This window comes from Symphodus melops (genome assembly GCF_947650265.1).
Source record: "Symphodus melops genome assembly, chromosome: 13".
Taxonomy (NCBI): domain Eukaryota; kingdom Metazoa; phylum Chordata; class Actinopteri; order Labriformes; family Labridae; genus Symphodus; species Symphodus melops.
In genome coordinates this window covers 23,782,882-23,805,256 of record NC_136703.1, presented here as the reverse complement: position 1 = coordinate 23,805,256, position 22,375 = coordinate 23,782,882, and the positions used below count along the sequence as shown (strand labels likewise).

The 22,375-nt window shown below is 43.1% G+C and overlaps 1 protein-coding gene across 1 annotated transcript; it reads right to left on the bottom strand.

Annotated features, from left to right (window-relative positions):
* Positions 1-1,244: 1,244 nt before the first annotated feature.
* LOC306834258 (uncharacterized protein) lies at positions 1,245-21,838 on the bottom strand. Its single transcript, XM_079360092.1, has 11 exons — positions 21,533-21,838; positions 17,057-17,118; positions 15,920-16,117; positions 15,204-15,305; positions 12,209-12,265; positions 11,662-11,763; positions 5,639-5,725; positions 4,362-4,439; positions 4,116-4,188; positions 3,374-3,469; positions 1,245-3,068 (listed from the first exon to the last, which is right to left on the bottom strand). Exons 1-11 carry the CDS (start codon positions 21,663-21,665, stop codon positions 2,896-2,898), a joined length of 1,161 nt encoding a protein of 386 aa, XP_079216218.1. The 5' UTR covers positions 21,666-21,838; the 3' UTR covers positions 1,245-2,895.
* Between the last annotated feature and the right edge of the window lie 537 nt (positions 21,839-22,375).

Sequence of the window (22,375 nt, the reverse complement as noted above, 5' to 3'; positions counted from 1 at the left end):
AACACACGTGTTCACATGTTATTTCTAAACGTATGAGTCATTTCCTGTCGAGCAAAGTCACATCCATTCATTCCTCCCTGTTTTACCTTTACAGCAGTGTTATCTTCCAATCTTGGAAACGGCTTCCCCACCTCACATGGCACATTTAGAGTTAAAAAAAACAAACTGTACTGTGCTCTGTTTAAAAATCGACCTGAATGACAGTCGCGACACGCACGTAGAGAAGCTCTAACTTGACGCCTGTTTTATTATTTTTCGGTCTTCAGCCTCACAGCGAGCAGCTAATGAGGTTATTGGGCATCTGTGACATGACATCTACATTTTGGCCTATTTGTGAAACAATGGTAACAAGGAAGCCGGGGACATTGGGCTCTGTGTTTTCCAACTCAAAATAACAAAGGCGAGCGGCCGCTGGTGGGAGGCTGTGCTCTCATGGAAATGAGCAACTGAACCAACAATGTAGCGCCTAATCTCTTCAGAGAGAGGAATCAGTTACACAGCAGTATGCACCCCTCAATGCTTTTCATTAGAGTCAGCGTGCTATTGAACCAGTGCCTCCACCCCCCTGACTCGCACACACACACACACACACACACAAGCCTCGTGTAGCCACAGGCCCTGCTCATACATGCACCAGATACAAGGTAGCCCCCCAACAACAGAAGGGTTGGAATAAGTGGGGCAGAGGGTGGTATGGGGGTGCGAGGCCTCAAAGCATGGGATTAGAGTTAATGTGCCCTCCCTGGGTTATAATCTCTTCAGAGGGGGACTTTGTTTGAGGGGCTTGAGGGCAGTAAGATAAGTATCTATTACAGAAACTCCCTCTTATCCCCCCCCCCAACATCCTTGCTTCAAAAATGAAGCACAAAAACACTCGCCTCTGTTCCCCTCTGTGTTGTCTGATATCCAGGACCCAAAAGCAAGTGCTGCCCTTTTCAGCTAATCAGGACTTAAGGTCTAAAGCCGTATGGAGAGTTAGCAGGGCCCATATTTACTCCATCTGTAGCCCGCAAAGTCAGGTAGTTAAAGTGAGATCAAAGGCGGCTTAAAAAAGCAGCGTTATTGTATTTAAAGGAGAGAGAGAGAGAGAGAGAGAGAGAGAGAGAGAGAGAAAAAAAAAGGGCATTATGAGAAACACTGTGTGAGCAACCGAGACAGTTCAAAGACGCGTGGAGACTGATGCTGATTATTCCAGAGTGTCAGTGAAGTGGACACGCAACAAAAACAAGACACAGATACACAGCTCGATATAAAATACCGTTTAATACCAAAATATCTTCATTATATAAATAGTGTGCAAATATGTGACAGACTATTTAGGGGGGGGGAGAGAGTTTTACAAGGGTGCTGAAAAAGTTTAGAAGAGCTTTTTTTTTTTTTACAACAAATAAAAAGATATGAATGAAAACATTGAACACAGTCATGGGAAAGATTTGCAGCATTAATTTCTTTGATAAAATTAAACACAAAAGTTTAAGTTTCTTTGGACTTTTCAGGGTTTTTGTTGTTTTGTTGTTTTTTTTAATTAATTTGCTTAAAAACGTTTTTATTCCCTTTTTAATTTAGAGATCCGACAGGTAAAGTCAGAAATAAGAGAGAGAGAGAGTGGGGACTGACATGCAGGGAAAGAAGCCACAGGTCAGATTTGAACCCGTGCTGCCGGCTCTGGGCTAGTGACGCCCTGCTATGAGAGTTTAACTAACAGTCTTAACGCCATTAAAAAGTGAAACATGTTTTAATGCCAGATTTTTAAATTTCAGTATAATACTAGCATGAATACAAATAAAAATCCTCAGAATATATATTGGTACATTTGACTTTTTTTTTTAATTTACCATTAAAAATCAGAATCCTGCACTCTCTAAATATCAGAAAAAAATCCTTGTTAATGTTTTTTTGTCTTCCTCTTTCGGGGCAAGTTTTGGTTTAAAATGTGACTTTAAGTGTTAATTTTTTTTTTTAAAGCATCAGAAGAAATAATGGAGACTGCATCATTTTAAAACATGAGTGTAAAACACTTTTGGACAACCCTCCTCAGACCTTTCTCACAGTCCCTCAGCTTCGAGTGAAGTTGAGATTAAAAAAATCAAATTCTGACCATGAACTGATTTGTACGCTGTGATGACGAGAATTTAAATCACTGCGGAGGAAATCAATCTAAGACTCCGAATAATCAGGTTTAGAAGTAAAAATAAAAAATGTATGTTTTCATATGGAGAAAAAAATCCCAAGAAAGGATTTAAAGAACAACATGAACTGACTTTGCTGTCTGTGTTTTTAAGGCCTCATACGTCCAGACACACGTCAAAGAGCCACACTGTTCCTTCTTTATGATCAACATAGACACTGTGCTTACTTTTACTCTCTCACACATACGAGCTCCTGTTGCAAGACAAATTAAATCTGTAACTTAAAAAAAAAAAAATCCACACAAAATTCACGTTGTACTCTTTTTTCCCCCCAAAAAATCTAAAAACAAATGTAGTGACCTATTTTTAGGATGCAGCGCTCCAGAAGGTGCAGAAGGGTTTTTGTTGGTTTTCAGTCAGTAAAGAAAGATGAACTGAAATCAGGCGGACATGTTTCCAGTGCTCCCTGTAGCACCAACAACGCTGAAAGAATCAGTGTGGCCTGAGCTGATTCAGAAACATGAAGGCAACAGACACATTTAGCATTAGCATTAGCGCTAACATTTTAAAGGCTTCAAGAAATAGTTGAGTGGTGAGCATTCAGATTGACTCTTCCACATGAGAGCGTCTTTGTCCAGTAATCAGAGAAGCTGGATGTGTGAACACTCCGTACATACACATAGGCTTACCTATTACATGTGTGAATACATGTGAGTGATTGTGAGGACCTGCTGGGTGTGTGAGTGGAGCGGTCGGAAATGTTCCCTCAGCGGGAGAACTTCCTGGGTCTGAACGGAGGAAGGACGAGCTGATGAGACGCCGTCCTCTCCTCCTCGATGGGAGCCAGATCCTCAGCCGATCCCCACTTCTTCTTCGAGTGGAACAGCGACACCAACTTCCTGTTCCTGTTTCGCTCTCTGGCCTGAGTGACTTGAAACTCTGCGATCACAAGAAACGAAAAGAGTTCATTCATCCGGTAAATGTCACGGTTCTTATTTCAACCTTAACCGAGAGTCTTGAACTGGAGAGGGGAACGGAAGCGAGGACGCTACGATGCTATGCTAATTTAGAGAATGAAACAGCTTGTTTTAAAACAAGATGCTTTACTGATGCACAAACTACACAACTATGACTCAAGGACTCACAGAGAGGAAAACACTATCAAATTCATACCAGCACTAATAATTCAAGTCAGACAACATGCATCAAATATTGATGAATCAGCGGAGGAAGGAGACACTCACGTATCTCACACTCTTCTTCTGGACCCTCTGGTTCTTTGATTTTCAGATAATGGCAGGCAAGATGGCCGCTGTAGTCCCTCAAGTTTTCTTTGGCACCTGATTGAAGAAAATGTCGTCTGTGATAAGCCGTAGAGAGACTGGTCATGTGAGGAGCAGGTAAGCTGCTTTACCGACACTTTACACCCCGAAGCTTAAAAAAACAAAACAACAACCCATTGATCCACAAGTAAACAAAAACACTGATTTGTTGGTACTGTCACTCTGAAATAGATTGACTAAACCCTTACTGTGAAAGCATCCATTAGCATGGAAGACAAGTCTGAATTATGTGAAGGATCATTTACTGGAGATGGTTTTAAACACTGATGTGAGATTTTTCTATTTAAATAATATCACTGAAAAAAACACATAAAATGACGCCTTTGTATTTTAAATAGGGCTGAAGAGGGGTCTTGGCGTCACGACAGGATTTAAATTATTTTCGATTCAAAATCTCGTTTTGAATTAGTACATACAAATTTCTCCTCAACGTTAAAGAGTTAGCATTAGCACTTAGGCAAGGCAAGTTTATTTATATAGCGGTGTTCACAGTGCTTTACAAATACATTAAAACAAAGCGAGAACAAAGTGATTTATTAGCCCCAAAATATCTATTTATATCTATATATATTGAAGAAAAAAAAAAAGAAATGTATGAGCAACACGTGCTTTTATCTCCGGGATCAATGAAATCATTTTGTACCATATGTTCCTGTGAGCAGGTCTAGAATATGCTGGTGGCCGTGCAACGCTGCGATGTGTAAAGGAGTGTAACCCTGCAGGACCGAAAGAGGAGGAGAACAACATGTCCATCAAACAATCGAAAAGATGAGACCAAAATCTTACATTTGTTGTAATTCTCTCTTAAGTGCTGCTAAATGCAAACACAGCGTCAACACGGACACACGTGTCACGTTGATCTCAGAGCTGGAAGGGTTTTAGTACCTACCCCCTGCAGGGTCCCGGGTTCCAAAAAACACGCAGCCAATGAAAACAGCGTGAGAAAAAAAACACACAAATTAGCAAAAGGTTATGGAAACACGGGATAATGACAAAAACATAATTGCCTCGCAATTCCCTGAAAATTGCGTCGTCGTTTTTGGTCGTGCGTGCTGGCACATAGACGCACTGTTTGCTGAGACAATTAACATGACATGACATGATTTATTAGCGGAGCGCTGCTGCAGCCCAGCAACACGTGCTGCTGTAATACATTTTCACAGCTGGATGTTCACACACATCATTCAGGATCATTACGTCACAGAGACAGAAGAAGAAGAAGAAGAAGAAGAAGAAGAAGAAGAAGAAGAAGAAGAAGAAGAAGAAGAAGAAGAAGAAGAAGAAACAAAACAACGGCAGCTTTTTATGAATGAAAGACTTACTGTACACAATCAGCACTTCTGTAGAAAAGCTGGATACTCACATGCTGAAAGAAAGAACACCATCAAGAAATCAGTGAACGTGTTCGTCTAATAGAAGAGAAGTGGAGTGACGAGCAGATTTAAAGCGGGGGGGCACTCCCCTGTTTTCACATATGCACTCCTGAAAATGTCTAGATCATTCCAAGAGGACTGCTCTGAGGGGGGGGGGGGTTAAGATGTAAAGAGTAGACTGAGCGACAGTGACCTTTTAACGAGGCTACAAAGAGAATATTTGCCTTCATATCACATGTCTGCTACGTGCTACGTGTAGTTTGGCAGAATCACAAAGAGCGGCGAAGAACACACTGATGAACAGAAAACGTCATGCAGCCGTGTGATTATGTGCACGGAGATCGTAGCGTTCCCTTTGCAGACTGTCTGCACTGTGCAGCAGTCACAGTGTATAAACGTCTCTCCCCCCTCCCATCAGCTCCAGGTGAATTCTCCGGAGAATACCCTTCTGCGTTTTCAAATCAGATTTCAAATCAGGAAAAACTCAGCGGGGGGGGGAAATGAACGAAGGAAAAGTTTGTCCGTTTGACAGGAGTTTTCTGCAAGTGCTAAGGCACGATTATATTACTGATTAAATTTACTCATTGCACAGAATTCAACCAAAAAGTGAAACTGATTTTTGGGTGTCATCGAGGTGAGCTTCAGTTGGGATTCAAGTATTTAAAATGACGTATGTAACAAAAAAAATGGTAGCATTAGGTGTCAAAGTAGAAGGTATTCATCTGATGGGGCTGTTTTCAAATATCTGGAGTGCCCCTTGTTGCCCACCGTGTGAAGACAGAAATGCACTCACTGATTTGGTGTTGACGTCAGCACCGGCGTTCGCCACCAGAGTAGCCATGTCCTCACTGCCGTGTTTGGCAGCCCAGTGCAGAGCGGTCTGTGTACGACAAGGCAAACCAGTTGTGCGTTATTCTTCTGCACTATTGTCTTGGTATGTTTATCAATGACGCCTCATTACAAGTAGTCGAAGCTGAGCGGGGAGCTTCCCATTGGCTGTGTGAGGGCACAGAGCCAGCTGTGCTCGGAGGGGAGTGCATGGATGGAGGGAACAGTGAGGAGAGATGGTTTCCTGCCATCTAACAGAGCCTAATTACAAAACAACACAGCACTGTGCCCACAGTGAGGGGGCCCGGCCACCTGTCACCGGGGGGAAGATTGATGATGTTGGTGTGACCTGCAGAGTGGAGACCCACCCAGACATCACCCACTAACTGTCAGCACACGTCAGGGAGGGAAACACAGGGGCCCCGGGACACGACCGTGAGAGATACACCCAACATGTCCGCGCACAAAGATGTGAAAATAACAGACACATGTACCTACAACACAAACTGCTAACCACATCCACCTGTTTGACCACATCTGTGATCTCCTCTGTTTCCCCTGCAACACTTTAAGCTGTGTAATTATGGGCCATCAACAGGTGAAAGCAAAGCGTCGGTGCAGATGTGGGCCAAGTAACCACATGCGTCAAGCATCTTTTCAGAGCGCGTCCCCTAACTGAGGATGTTTGATGCACTTCAAACATGATTTTTAGTTTACATCTTTTACGCTTATTGAACCCGACTTTTTAAGAAATAAACTTTGCAGGGTGCAGGTGGTCGAGCGTTTCCCCCCCCGTGAATCGAGGCTGTAGTCCTTGTTGCACGGGTCGTGGGTTTGACGCCCCATCCAGGTGCTGTTTGGTGCATGTTGCCCCCACTATCTAAACCAGTTTCCCAAGATGCATTGTGCTCAGGTCAAAAGCCTCCTTTTTTTCCCTTTAGAGTGTTTAATGCCTATATTTGGGTAGAACTGATGACAGAGTAAGATTCAGGGAGAAAGTTGCACGAAAGGAGCTGCAAGTTTGAATTAAACCTTCAGGACTATAGCCTGTGTACATGAGACTTGACCCAACCAGTAAAGAGTAAAAGGTTGGGAGAAAAGAGTCGGAGCATGCAGGAAATATGGAGGACCAGACATGAACCCAGGACGGCTTGGCCCAGTATGACTTTTCTTAATTCATTCAAAGCTTTTTCTTTGTTCTGCAAAAAACTGGAAAAAATGTGAAAAAAAGAAGAAGTTTTTCTTGTGTTTAAATTTTCATTTCTACGTGGCACACAAAGGCAGATAAAGTCAGAAGTCAAGTAACATCTGTGGACCAGCTGAACGTGTTTCGGAGCTATGACGCTAACGGTAGCACAACAAACCTCTCCAGCAGCTGGAAGGAGAAATATTTCTGCTTTTACCGACTGGAGGGAAAGTCGTAAAGCGATATGTAGCTACACCTCTCAGTGTCAAGCGTCTGGCAGACAGATTGTGATAGATGCTGTCTGGCTTGTGTATCTCTGTCTCCTTTGTCTGCCCGTTGTCACATCTGAAGACAGATTGGCTGAAGGGCTGTTTGACAGGCAGCTCGGCGGGTCTCCCGGTGGGCAGTAGTGATGGACGAGGCTGAACAGGATGCGGCACCTTCCCTGTATGCGTCTCTGTTCCTGCCTACTGGGGTGAGCTTCCCCCGTCCCACCACCCTCACCTGTCCAATCACTCAGGGACATATCTGTCCCCCACCACACCCGCCCCGGTGAGGGAAGCGGAGGCTAAAGAGGGCTCACATGGACAGGACACACAATGGCGAGTGAGCTGTCACACTTGATGTGGAGGAAGACAGAGAGGAGTGATGGGCTAATGATGTACTTACAAACTGTGTGGAGGAGGAAGTCCGTCACAGCAGGAGCACAGGGCCACGTCATGAGGAGAGAAGCAGAAGAAGAAGAGACTTTAGAGCGAGATATGTTCAGATCAATTAAGCCTGATGTGCTTTGAATTGTGTCTGCTGCTCTGCAGTTGCACCGAATCTTGTTAAAATTAGAGCGAATAAATTTAACTTTTCCTGAAATTACAGCAAAATCTTCACACACCACACACACACAAATCTTTTTTAGCTTCATGTGGATGCCAACAGACTGCATCAGCTTGCTACAAACTAGCGCTAATCTCAGTCTAATCGATAGTTTGGTTGCCAAGATATGAAGCAGAGGAATCCCTGTTTTGTGGCACTGTCAGCACAATGTGTAGCTACAACAGCATTAAAGTACAAAAGGATTCACTCGGGTTTGCAGCTAATTCGAGGACGAAGGCCAAGGTTTCAACTGAAGCTATCGCTAGGATAACAGTTAAGGCTAAACTGTTGGTAGAGCTAAGATTATGACCGAGGCAATGGCGAAGGCTACAGATAATTTGAGGCTTGGATTACTGTGTGACATCGGTTACAACTGAATATTTGGCTGAGGTTACGGCTCGGGCTATTTCTAGAGATATTGATAAAAGCAAAGGCTCCACTTTTGCTAAGGCTATGGCTTTGCTTATAGCTAAAGGCTAAAGCTAAAGCTAAGACCCCCAAGGTTGTGGTGGACGTTGTCACTAAAGCTACAGGTAGGGTGTAGGGCTACAAATATTCTGACGGTTTTTGTTGGTTTTTGATAAATCTGTGACTGAGGACTGAAGCTATGGCCAAGGTTATTGCTATGGCTAGTAATATGGCTAAGACGACAGCTAAGGTTATGACTAAAGCTTCAGCTGCGGTTGTTGTTAAAGATAGGACTCAGATTGAGTCTGGCTTGGGTTATGACTGAAGCTATAGCTATGGCTAGACAGCTGTGTGTATGGCTAATGCTACAGCTAAGGTAACTTCTAAGGCTTTACGTTTACTGCAAATGCTAATCATTGGGTTTTAGATTAGGTGTATAGACCGTCTTTACTGTATTCCTCAGTTGTAGCTTGAACTCAAAAGTGTAACTCAGGCTCAAGGTGAGACCTGGTTATCCTGCCCTGTCTTCAGTGTAAGGTAACCTCATGTTTAGCCCCACTTTTTGAAGCACATACCTCTAAAATCACCTGATCTCAACAAACATTTGGTCAGAGCAGGAAACACTTAAGTCCTCCCAGGATGAAGAGTAATCCTTCAGTCCTGGTCAAACATGTGATTTAGAGCCTTGTACTCTGTAAACTCAACATAACTCTTCCAGCCACGTCTGGACATGTTAAATGCAGATCAAATATCACAACACCTGGATTTATACAGTAGGCTCATAAATGATCTCGAGTCTCGTGATTTTTGCGGTACGCCGGCTCTGTGAAGGCATCCACCTCTGCTGAACAGGGAAGAGCTGAGAGCTAAAGGGGAACATCAAAGAGGCCCGAGGGGGACTTAGCACCTTCCCAGGGACACAACCTGCATTGTTCTACAATTAATCCCAGCCTGCTCTATTACTTTCAGATTATCTTTAAGTGGGTGAAGTCTTTGTGGGGCATTAAGACTCTCCTTAATCTCCCCCCACCATCGCCCTACACTTCAATGGCGGCCGTGCTATCTTGTCCGGGTGGGGATGGCGGAGGCTTAGGGCCACTCTTAGAAGGTGGTCTGCCATGGCCACAGGACAGTGTGAGAACTGTGACACAGGGGAGGGACAACAAACATGAGCTCAAATCTCTTAAGCGCACAGGGAGACAAATAAAGGGATTTGGGTTGTCAGGGGGGCACAGGAGCTAAAAAGCTATCTTTCATAATCCTTTTGATAGTGGACCTTTGAAATGCATGATCTGGATGTTTTAAACACAGGGTTCTCAGAATACGATTAAGGGGAAACTCTCGGCAGAATGAGCTTGTGAAAGTTACACAAACAGAACGCAGGTCTGGGAGTGAAGAGATCGCGCTTTGAACTGCACAAACACTGATGAAAGACGGAGAAAACCCAGAGCTGAAATCTGGCCGGTTGCTGGAGAGGGTGCGCATGAACCACTGCTCTAACAGGTGTTATCACACACAAGGTGCAGAAAGCAGTGTGAGTAATGAAACTTACCCCCTACGAAGGATGTCCACGGTCACAGTCAGGAGCCACAGTGAGTCAAAATGAGAGAATAAGAGGCTTTAAGTCAGATAAAACTCACCACCCTGCACAGTAAGAGGAGCGGATAGCATGAAGACACCCTGCTAATACTCACAGAGGTGAAGTCCTGATTTGAGCCCGAAAAACAAGGAAAGAAAACAGAAAAAATAGATTAATGACTTTTTGAAATGACCTGTATGAAAGAGAGGATTCCTGTTTATTATTGTTTTTTTTAATATTTCTTCATTTTACTGATTTCCAAAGGGATTGCAGAGGTCTGAGAAATGAGCAACATGTGCAACAATGGAAACAAAGAAGCTACACATCAGAACCAAACCAGGAACTTCAAAGTCTGTTTAAGGTATCCTTGTGTGGGTAAAGATTTAACCTTTAAGCCCGGTGTCAAATAAGAAAAAAAAAACAACAACAGTGAGCACACTGAGTTTTCACACATGCGTGTCTTGTTGTTCTTTCCATTTACTTTTTGACACGACGCTGACGTCTAGGATGGATGAGCAGGAGGCTCCTCCCTCCAGTCGCTTGTTTGATGTTCAGATGGTAGCAGATAAAGCTTTTTACCTCACGATGGTTTCATCTACTCTGCATCTTTTCATCGACATCACCATGATGTGGTATGATACTACAGGCTACCAAGTCTTCATTATTATGTGAATGGAGCGATGCAGAGTTGACTAATAGACCGAGCCCAACACGGCAAACTCCAACCTGATATGTCCTCAAGTCATACATCTCACAATATTCACACGTTTTCAAATAATATAAACGACTGATACTTTTGAACAGTAGGGAAGATTTAGAAAACGACCAGTCTTCAGTCATATTTTGAACCAGAGGTTGCAGCCAGGTGAAAAGAGAGCGACGTCTAACCTGCACAAACACATTGTTGACATCCTGAAACGTTGCTAACGTAGTTCTGGCAGAGCGCAGGAGTTAGCTTACATTTGTTGATGATTTAAAACCAAGAAAATTAAACAAACTTGGCTGGCTAGGAGTTCAGCTTTTTAATTTTGCTCTTTCAAAACATCTGTATGTATATATATATATATATATATATATATATATATATATATATATATATATATATATATATATATATATAGTTTGATTATTACTTGTATCATTACAAAGTTTAACTTCTAGCATCATGAAAACCCCACCTGGAGTTTGGACTTTTGTGGCCTTTCAAGCTTTAATAGTTGAACTGAATCCCGTGTTGCTCAAGCTGTCGACTGTTTGATTACTGTTTGAGTTGATTTGAGGTTTCTTTATCCCTCAGATCTGTAAATGACGGAGCGATTTCAGACTGCAAGCTTTGATCGATGTTTACTAAGACTGACGGTAGAGACCACTACAAACACGTTCAGAAATGACTCCCTATACTGATCTTTTTTTAGCATGAATACAGAAGAACTGAAGATTAAGAATTACGTTTTCCCTTGTTAAAAAAGGGCTCGATTTAATGCTTTGACAGGTAAATAACCTCATTTAAAGAGGCCAATACTTCCCATGGTCAACAAGCTGTTTCACCACCCAGCAGGACACATTTCTAAAACGCTCATTCTCCAAGAGAGTTTTGGGAATGATGTGGAAATGGAGCCAAGAGTCAGATTCAAACCCGGGCCACTGGTTCTTCAGAACTATAGCGTCTAAATATGTGGTGCACGCACTAATCATTAGGCTGGCGTCCCGTGTACAGAGACTGTGTCAACATCGTACAATGCTGACGAGCGAGTATGGCTGAAGAGAATTAGCTAAATGACAACTTAGGCTCCTTGGAGGAGCGGGCTAACTAAAGAACTAATAAAGGTGCTGGCCTTGGTGTTTCTGTAAAACTGTTCGATGAGTCGCCTTCTTCAGACTTGTCGGGGGGGATAACGCCGCATTCACACACGTTATTCTGACGGAGCGGAGGGAGGGGCTTCACCTTCTTATTTGCCAGCGTGGGGTCCTGTGTGAGGAGCTGAGAGAGGTCAGGGACCCGAGCACCGGCAGCAGAGTAGATCCACTCCTTCTCTATCGGATCCAGCTGAAACAGAGACGGGAGGTGGAGCTCAGACCAGCACACACACACACACACGCACACACACACGCCCTACTGTCCACATCCTGTTGTGGCCTCTTTTGATAATGCTGAAGCTACAAACCTCTAATCCATTTCCTACAAACGACTGAGTCACGGCCGACTGACACAATGTGGGAGACACCCATGATCACACTGCACACTGTTTTACTCCTGTTAATGGTTTAAAGGGAATTAGAGCTGAGAGATGGGACACCACAGGGAGAGTGAATGTGGATTTCCAAAAACCAAACCCTTCTGTTCGTCTATCTCTGAAAGACACTCAGACACGGGAGACTTAACGCCGTCAGTATTTCACTATAAAATATCTCCTTTAGATAAGAAACGCTCCAGACAGAAACATAATAAATCCAGAGAAAATCTTTGGTAGAAGACAAGATAAAGGACTTACAGCGACGGCAGCGGAGCCCATGCTGCCCGTGCTCTCCTCGTCTTGCTCTGACTCAGACTGAAAGACAAAAACAAAACAAAATAGATGACTGTTACTCAGCGGTGACAATACCAACAAGTTTACTGTGCCGTGTCAGTCATAACGCTCCCTCAGTGAGGTTCCAGCAGTACACACACACACACACACACACACACATTCACACAGCCGTCACACTGCAGTGATGTTTTCCAGCTGACGAGACGCAACCAAAAGGGTGTCAGACAGAGCGAGAGGTAATGAGGCAGCGAGACGGAGGTGCCGCTTTCACACATACGGGGTTAATGAATAACAATCCAATTAACCATTAACCCAACAACAACACACCTACAGTCAGAACATGTGTGTTTTCATCCCCAGCCCGTCAAGCTAAGGGACCTCTCCTCCAGCACTGTGTAGAAGTGTCACTGAGGCGGATTCTTTTTTTTCCCTCAGTCTATTTTTGAGGACTTGATTGCAGGTCGTTCTCACATCACACAGACATGATGTCCAAACACTCGGCGCTTTTTAAGTCTTACCCACAAACTGTCACACGTCAGCGTGCAGAACATGAAAAGTGCAGGCTCGTGTTTATCCAGCCCTTTCCACTTCTGCATACTTTTTTTTATTTTTTTTTTAAGAAAAGACAATAAGAAGAGAAAATGTTGTTGAGCATGAAGAGAGAGATGAAATCAGAGTCACAGTGAGGGCTTCTCACTCACTTTTCATCAGGATGTTGATGATTGGACAGTTCTTTTAGCAAGATGCGTTAGGAATAAAAGTCAGAAACTATCTTTAATTCACTAGTTCTAGTCACTAGGTGAAAGAAGTGTTGGGACATGAGCAATCATTCAATCTAAACTTGGACACATCCTCCCTTTCGTTCCTGAAGGTGGCAGGGTGACTTGTGTTGTTGTTGTGTTTGTCTTTTCTGTCTGTGTTTATGTATCGTAAAATCCCCAAATTTTTATAAATAAAATTTATTTAAAAAACATAAAACTTGAAGCTCCTTCGTCCCAAGTGACACTTACTGATGAATGGTCCTGAAAGCGAACAGGACAGGACTTCTTCTGAGCTAGTTTTGTCCTCAGCAGAGAACTGAAGCTGTTTCTTGAGTCTGTAATCGGATTCAAACGATTTTTAAAATGCTGTCATCCTGCGAGATCTCCGAATGATCTCCGCCTCCAACAAACGGTCCGGTTTAGTTTAGTACAGTTTGTTACAGTAAACTCAGATATTTCATGTGTTTCTAAAGCCAACTGTGACTTTATTTGGTGAGTGTGTGAGCAGGATGCAGAACTGTAGTGTGACATCATCGCAGCCCAACACACAGTGGAGCCCGCTATGAATGAAGCTCCACAAAGAAGACAGGGACACAGTAAACAGAGGGACTCTTTAGGGTTGCATTGGCACCCTTGCTACCCTCACAGTATGGATCCCTTACTTTGGTACCATTCCCAACCTTTGACGGTGGAAACGCCATCGGAAACTTGTACCAAACTGAACCGCTGGGGCGGGGCTTTAGTCCTGAAATAAACTTACATTCCCTTTTTTTTGAGTTAAACTGCACAAGTATGAAAATAAATTTTAGATTCTGGATTTGATGTCCTGAATGTGACTTGTGTTGTTTGAATCCAGAGGTGAAATCTTTCAAACACAGTTTAAAACACAAAGTTCTTCTCCTTCTTAAAATGAAAATTTAAAGTGTTCTGATTAATTTTTTTAATCTGAGAGTCATCCCACATTTTAGAGCACGATATCAATGAATGATAACAATTTTATTGAAACATTAAGAGCCTTAGATCCCTCCTCCGACCTCAGGTGACCAGTCGCTACATGTTAGCAGCCAGGTAGCATCTGTCGTCCAAACACACTTCAGTGGTGTGACTAATACCTTAAGCCAACACACTTAATCTGATGGCAGTGTTTTATTCACACGCAGCAACATATTTCATGTGTCTATTGTGTGCAGCATCAAGGAGAGCAGCATCTCTCAATCTCTTTAATGGGCACGGATGATGATTATCTTTCTAATGAGGTCCAACATGCTGCAGCTTTGCATCAGAACAGCCAGCTTCATTTATATGCAGAACCCCCCCCCCCCCCCCCCCCCATCAGGTTCTCCTCCCACTCCAACCTCAGACTCCTCACACTGCAGGCTTACAAATCCAGGTAATTAACTTAGCACCACCTGGTGGGGAGAGGAGGAACAGCAGCGACCTCTCCATCAGTTTCTTTCTTTTTTTCCTTGTTGAAACTTCTTTACTGCTTACACATCGAACACTGAAGCGTCACATGAGTTTCCTTCACTGTAGCATGAGCAGGAAAGTGTTGATCTGCAACAAACACAGACTATTCATCAAGAAATCAAAATTTAAAAAGGTGCTAGAATCGGGGCTCCAGTAGCCTCATGGTTAGTGTGTGCGCCCCGTGTACGGAGGCTGCCGTCCTCCAAGCGGACGACCCGGGTTCAAGTCCGATCTGTGGCTCCTTTCTCGCATATCATTCCCCTCTCTCTCTCTCTCTCTCTCTCTCTCTCTCCTTCTGATTTCTGACTCTCCACTGATCATCTCGAAATAAATGAAAAACGGAAACGACAGCTGTAGATAATAATGAGCACAATGAGCATCAGATAAAAGGTTTAAAAGTTGATGTTGGGGTTGTCATCAATGCAGCAGCGAGCCCGTCTGATGGTCTGAAAACAGTTTCACAGCTTTCACATTGTGACTGGATTCAAATCCTTCTGGTGTAGCAGGTGATGTTTTTACATGTTTGTCTTGTTCTAATGCATTGTTTGTTGGTGCCCGTGCTGCTTTCTTTGCTGCTTATGAAACATTTTCTGAGGGTTTGAAACCGCTGTTTCAGTGTGATGATTATATTTCATACAGCATGCTGATCAGTCGTAGCCAGAACGACCCAAACACCCACTGTAAAGTTGATGTTTATTCAAGCGCTGCCTCTCAATCAGCCGACTCATCACCTTTGATCCTGAATCTTTATCCAGCTCGTCGTCTCCGTTGCTCTGCTCGGACCTTTCTTGGATTCGGACGGCAGGAAGCTGCAGAGGAGCCGTGCGCTGCTCCTGCAGGAGAGGAAGCAGAACGAGTCATAAACACAAACTTCCTGTGGCCTCCGAGCGAGCAGAGCGCTTAGCTGTGTCGAGTGCCGACTGAGGGTCACACGCAGCTAGCGTTAGCAGTTAGCGGTTAGCAGTTAGCCTGCTCTTTTCTTCCTCACCATGAGGGTGTCGACTCTTCATGTTTGCCCCATCAAAACACATTAATCTTTTTAAAGCTATGATTAAAAGGTTACAGCAGGAACAATATGTAGGAGTACTTCGAGAGGATTACGTGCATTAACGCTGCACAGCGTTTATTTTCACGACAGTTAAGTGCTTCTGTGCATTACTCTATCTTAAGCCCTTTGACCTTCCTTTTTCTTATCCAAGCTAACTTCGATTACAGCGTCTTTCTGTTGTGCGTCTCTGTCTACATGTGCAGCCTGCATTACACGCTGACACACACACACACACACAGCGCGCTGACAGAGACGGCCTTGTTTAGAAATAAACGCCTCATTCATCTAAAGAGTAAACATGGTGATCTGGAGTGATGGCACATTCAGGGAGTTGTTGCTGAGTCATCATCGGCGTGTGGACGAGGACAGGACGCCGAGCAGAGCTTTTTTCATGTTTACCTCTGCAGCGGCGGGAGCATCTCCGCACGTCATGGGCTCTTCCTGTTCGTCTTTGAGGTGAGCAGGAGAGTCCGTCGAGTCCCACGCGGCGGCGGCGGGAGAATGCCTCTGTTCGCCCGCTCTCGTCCCGGCGTTTCTGACGTCTCGGTCTTGCAGCATCTGTCTGTATTTCTTCTTCAGGACGAGATACTTCTCCCCCTGAGGCAGAGACAAGTCAGTCAGCACACGACGCCCTCGTATCAGAAGACCACAGTGACATGTCATGTGTGCTCTGCACAGGGACTTTACCACACGGTAAGATACAACATGTGGCCCACGATAAGGATCATACGAGCATACAGGGATTCTGCAATCATCAGTGTTTTGTCAGAGAATCATTTAATGATGCATCACAACATCTGATTTACTGAAGAATATGAAAACCCACAAACAAGGAAAAGTACAGACTCATTATTGAGTCAGTTTCAGCTCTCATCTCATTTCATCTCCTGACTTATTTTTTAACTGCATCTTCTTCTTCTTCTTCTTTAGCCAATAAACAGTCAATAATCAGTGTTTAACACTTATTACACTCGGTGCAATTTAAAGATTGGTTTTTTTTTCTTCCTTTTTGGGCCTTTATTGGAGGGACAGCTCATCAGGGAGAAAGAGAGCGTAGAATGACGCGTGGAAAAGTAGCTACATGCCCGAACACGGGCCGCCCGCTCGGATGTAACGCAGTAACCACTGCGCCACCAGCAACAATCACTGTTGATATGCAAAAGTTTGAAAACGACTGTCAGACTGATTTAAGAGTCAGTCTCAAACTTTTTTCAAACTCAAAGTATTTCTTGAACTGTCACATAATAAAGTGACGTATCTCAGGGATACCAGAAGCACTCCTGTTGTCTCTCTGTCACAGAATAACTTTAAACTCTAAATCTAAGATTGAGTCCAGTGGACACGTCACATCTTCCAGTCGTACTCTGCAGGAACAAAGATCAACACGGCCCGACTCCTCCTTCAGTCGTGACGGTTAAACCAGAGGACTCCACACATCATCCTGATCATGCGTCACCGTGGAAATATGAACACAGAGTTAATGGGAGAAGAGTTTTCTTCCCACAGAAGGTAAAAATATTTACAAAGTTCACTTACATTCTCCGACTTCACCACAGCGATCCGGTCGATGACGAGCTTGAATTCCTCTCTGTATTTAGCTGCAGGAGAAAAACATCTGATGTGAAAAACTAAATATAGCTTCTAATGGAGCACTGCAGGAATGAGCCTGAAAACCAACAAATGAGAAAGCTTTTTTTTGTTGTTGTAGCTTTTGGTTCTCTCATGCCAAACATCAGCAGGTTTTGTGAATGGTGTTAAAGATATTCTGCTGGCAGTTCAGGACGTCATTTACAAAGAAGCCAGAAGTGTCCTTGATTCAGCCCTGAGGGAAACTTTAAAGACACAACTTTATCCTACAGGTGGTGTTCGTTTGAGAAGATGCGACGAAGCATTTCACTCTCCTCAACTTTCATTAGCTTGATAGCTGAACGTTTTGTTCAACGCTTCAAAATCCCCTCGATTAGTCCCAGTGAAGGGATTGAGTTCATCAAGGGAGCAAAAAGCCAATTCTACTTCCTGTTAGGCCTCCAAGCACTGTAAGAAATAAACTGTGAGACCTCACAATATAACTATAACTATATCAATGCACAGAAATACTTCACTCTGAAGGTGTTTTCAGATTGAGACTTGTGAAAATGTGAAAGTGACGGGAGATGTTGTGGTTCGTGCAGAACCATTTTAATCCATTTCACTTTTGGCTGACCAAGCGAGATCACTGATAGCAAAGAGCGAGTTTGGTCGAAGGTAGAGACAAAGTTAAAAGGGGGGGTGGGGGGGGGCTGCAAGCTTAAAGAGAGGAAAGTGGTTTCCCTGCAGCAAAGATCACAGAGAATCCCCCCAAAAGGCAAAAACCGGAGTGACTAAAGACCTTCAGTCATTCTTTCCTGTGGGAACCAAACAAACCGCAGCTGACGAGCTGACGGGGCTCATCAGATATCCGATCCAGCTCCCTTTGTTGACATGATAAGCAGATGTTCAGACGTGTGATTAACTCGGGTTATCAAGCAGCCCCTGCAAGAATGTTTCCAGGGGTAGGTATTCCATTCATGCGTTTTAAGGTGCGCGTTGGCATGCGGCTCGGGACAATTGAAGTGTTTCCTTTTTCCTGATGTTGACGCAGAGAACACTTGGAGTGAGATAGTTTACACGACTCACATTCACAACAACAGGAAACCCAGAGGAAGCAGGCACTTACATCTGTCCCAGCTACAGAATTCCTCTGCACAACACAGTGACTAACATAGTTTGTGAGATGGTTATTTATTAGCCAGAGGTCTGCACAAACAAGCAACGCACACACATGTTCAGAAACACCCCCCCCCCCTCCTCCAAACACAGCTACACTCCCCACTGTGCCCCAGTTTTCACATCTGATGAAAAAGCATTAAAGGTCTACATCCAGTCATGCATGTGGACTTAATTATGATTAAAATACTATCATCACAATTACCACTTGGAAATCTGCACCCACATGCTCGGACAGACTTTGAATGTGTGGGAAGCACTTCTTCTAATTGGACAGCCACGTCAGCTGGCAGCTTTTTTAAACCTCTGTCAATGACTGCACTGCTGACAAAGCATCTGGAGCCAACATGCTGGCAACTGCGATGCAAGGTCACTTTGGATAAACACTCAGGGAGGTTCAAATATGTTCGCACTGGAGACAGTGCCAAAGGTAAAAGCACTTTTTTTTTTTTCAATGGATCTGATGAATCATTACGAGACCATTATTTGTCTCCTGGCTGAAACATGTTTCGCAATTTCAACTGCACATGTATTCCTTATCTTTGAGCTGAAGGGTCTTTTCATACAGTCCAAATGTCCTCTCCTAACAATGCAACTTATGAAGAAAAAGGTCTAAAATAGGCTCCTCCTACAAGTACAAAAGACTGATTTACAAGCAACACGATGCTCTACTGCTCAGGTAAAACGTTCTGTATGGATGCATCAAACTTGTTCTGTTGTTCTTTTTTAACAAATGGCTTAGTTGTTGCTGTTTCTTTAAATGTACAACAATGACTTCCAACCAAGCAATCTGATTGGATAAGAGGCTTTCCATGAGTGACCATTTAAGAGAACGTCACTGGGACTTTTCACAAAACGTATCCCTCCTCCTGAGCCAGGCGCTCTGGTTTACTTTAATTAGTACATTTAGAGCCGACAGTATTTTTCCTTATCTGTCAATCTGAAACCTCCGAATGATCCGACAGACCTCGAATCAATATTACCATGAACTGAGTTCTGTTACGAATAATGAAGGATTTTTTTTTCCTTTTTTGCCCTCATCATTCACTAACGTGGTCTCTACTGTAACTCTTAAAGCTGGGATCTGTTTTCTAAAGAACGAGTGATCATGTCTGATGAGTTATTTTGTGGTTATTTAATAATACATATCTCTATGTGATATGTGGGCCCGTTTCCTCCTCTGAGCTCGTTGTCGGGTCTCAGAAACAACTCAAACATCCACAGTTAGCAGGATGGACTCTGCGGTTGCTTTTTCTTCATTGTGCTTCAACAATGTTTCGGTTGCTTGGCAACAGTTAAATTGTGACAGTATAGTTGAGTTGGTGGAGTAAAAAGATCATCTGTTGTTGATTTTCCACTTTTATCACTTTTCTCTGCTTGTGTAACTGTTGTATAAAAGTGACGTCACACTCGAGGTCGACAGACTGTTCTGGATATCAGCGCTGCCGTGATTATCAGCCTCGTGCCTCCGACCGAATCACAGCAGTGCTGATATTCAGTAAAACATCACTCCCTCTTCTGTGATATAGATTCATTATAACACATGATGTCTCCCTTTACACCGACTTTCCTCCAGTGAAATCCCAAAGGACTTTCATTGGCTGTAATGTAAAAATGGAGAAAAGCGGCATCTAACATTTGAGAAGCTGCAACCGCCAACATTTGTCTGTCGAGGGAGGCCAAACAAGAGAGGATTTTTATGTTAGCAATGATTCAGAGCAGGATTGCATAAGGATCTGAAGAGTCAGTGGGTGGAGGAGAGGAACAGCAGAGAGCGAGACAGTGAAACATATTTGCAAGAAATACAGCAACACTGCTCTCAGCTCGACTACGACGAAGAGCTACGATGATGATGATGAATCACGTTGTTGTCATCTTGAATAATGCCAAGTATATTTTAAAATCAAGTATTATGTTTGAGCAGTTTGAAAAATAAGCTAAGTGGCTTCTTGAATATCTTGTCTAAATTGTATTTTTATTTCCGTTGTTTACAAATTAAGATATTAGCATAGTGACCATTTTTGTCAGGTGTCATGTTAAGTCTTTTCAAGTCAACGTAGGGAAGCTGACTTTTTTTTTTTGTGTATGTATTAAATGTCGCCCCCCTGTACCGTCTTCGGAGGTAGTAACAGACGTTACAGAGGCGAGACTGTAACGGGGAGCCAGCGTGGTGAGTACAGCGCCATACTTCTGAAATGAAACGTGAATTCACAGACTGGTACACCGATGACATGCAGTCATTGAATCAATATTAATCTGAAACAGACATGATATTGGCTTTAGCCTTTGTTATGGCCCTTTTCTGTAAAGGGTTAGAGGAATTAGCATCAATGTTTGGTGCTTCACACTTTTAGCATGACTTAAGAAGAAAATGGTTGCCGTGTGAATAAAGCATATGAGCTAATATGCTTTATTATATAAACATTTATATATAAAAAACAGCTAGCAGCAGTTAGCATTAAACCAGTTTCTAGTGAATAGGACTGTTGTAGGCTATGGTCTTACAAGAGAGGATACATTTCTGGATGCTAACATTAGCTGTTAGCAGGGAGGCGGGATGCTAACATTAGCTGTTAGCAGGGAGGCTTTGATTGGTTCATCAGATTGGTACCTCTTAGCAGACATTGGTTGACGTTTTTACACACTTAAAGCTCTAAAGATGATGGGTTTTCTTTGTTGCTTTTTCAGAGCACATGAGTTATTAATGTCTGTCAGGACCTAAAGACAATTTCAACCAAGATGTTTAAAAAAAAAAAGTGTATCTGTAGATAATGACCAACCCAGCCTTTAAAGCTGTGCTATAATGAATAACAGGGTCTTATTCCTGGTTTTGCCAGAGGTGGGACTCCCGGCCCTTCATGTGACAGACTTTGGTGATGTGTTGCGTTCACGGACTCTGCTCAGTTACCGGGCTGCTTAAAACCCTGGAGGAGGAAATGACACAATTCCTGCTGCTGACACTGTAGCTCTGTGGAGAGAGGGGCTTTTTAATGCAAACCAGATGTCTGCTTCAACAAACAAGGGAACAATGGAAGGAACATTAAAGCCGTTTTCTTTAAACAGACTGGGTGAGGAATGTTTTAGCTTTCGTAGAAAAACATGAATCATTTTACAAAACAGTCCAAAAATAAGAGAAGTGTCTGCAAAACACGAGGTCATCCCGAGCTGTGACTCATCTGATGCCGCGTTTACTTCACATTTTCCTGTTTGTTTTAAAAGCGATTATATTTGAAGATTAACTTCGCGATGTAATGACTCTTTACTTACCACGCAACTGCAAGTCACTGTGGCCAATAAAGGGCTTAAATGTCTTCAGTATATCTGCATTTTTCACTCTGCCTGAGCTGCCTCCGGTGGAGTAGAAATAATCCAGCAGCGCGTCTTCACTCACATCACTCATCTCAGCTGTCGTTTCTGCACAGACCTGGTGGACTTTTTTTTTTTTTTTTTTAATTCTCTGAGTGTTTTTCACTCAGCCATAGCGCTGAGTCTTCTTGGCTAATTTGTCATAGTACATAGTCTCTAAACTTCACTCCACCCAGAAGCGAGCCGAGCTGACCACTGCTGCGCCTCCTCCTGTTAACCCTTTAAAGGACACCTCAGCATCTTGTGTTCACACTGCAAGCTCTGCACCAGCATGGAGGGAAAAGGCTACCAGAGTCGCTGATGCTTTTCACACAGTGCAAACACCTCCAACCCCAAAGTGATGCCCTATAGGCCTCCAAAAGAAGAAGTTTTTGCAGCTACAGCATTGTGTGGTTTTCTTCTCAAAAGGGTTTTTACAGGGAAGAAATACTCAGTAACAAGTAAAAGTCATGCATTAGTCTAGTAAATTAAAATGACAAAAGTTTCAGCTTTATTATATATATATGTATATATATATATATATGTGTATATATACGTATAAGCAAAATACTAATCATGCAAAATGATCTAGTTTAGAATAATTAATTTTATATTATTATAAATGCATTATTGTGTGCTTCTTAAATGTAAAGGTGGAGCAGATTGCAGTACACACTGTAGTTTGTCCTTTACTTATTGCTGTCAGTTATTTATCCCACAAATCCCTCAAACCTTTAGTTGCATGTTTCCGTTATGTCTAGTTTG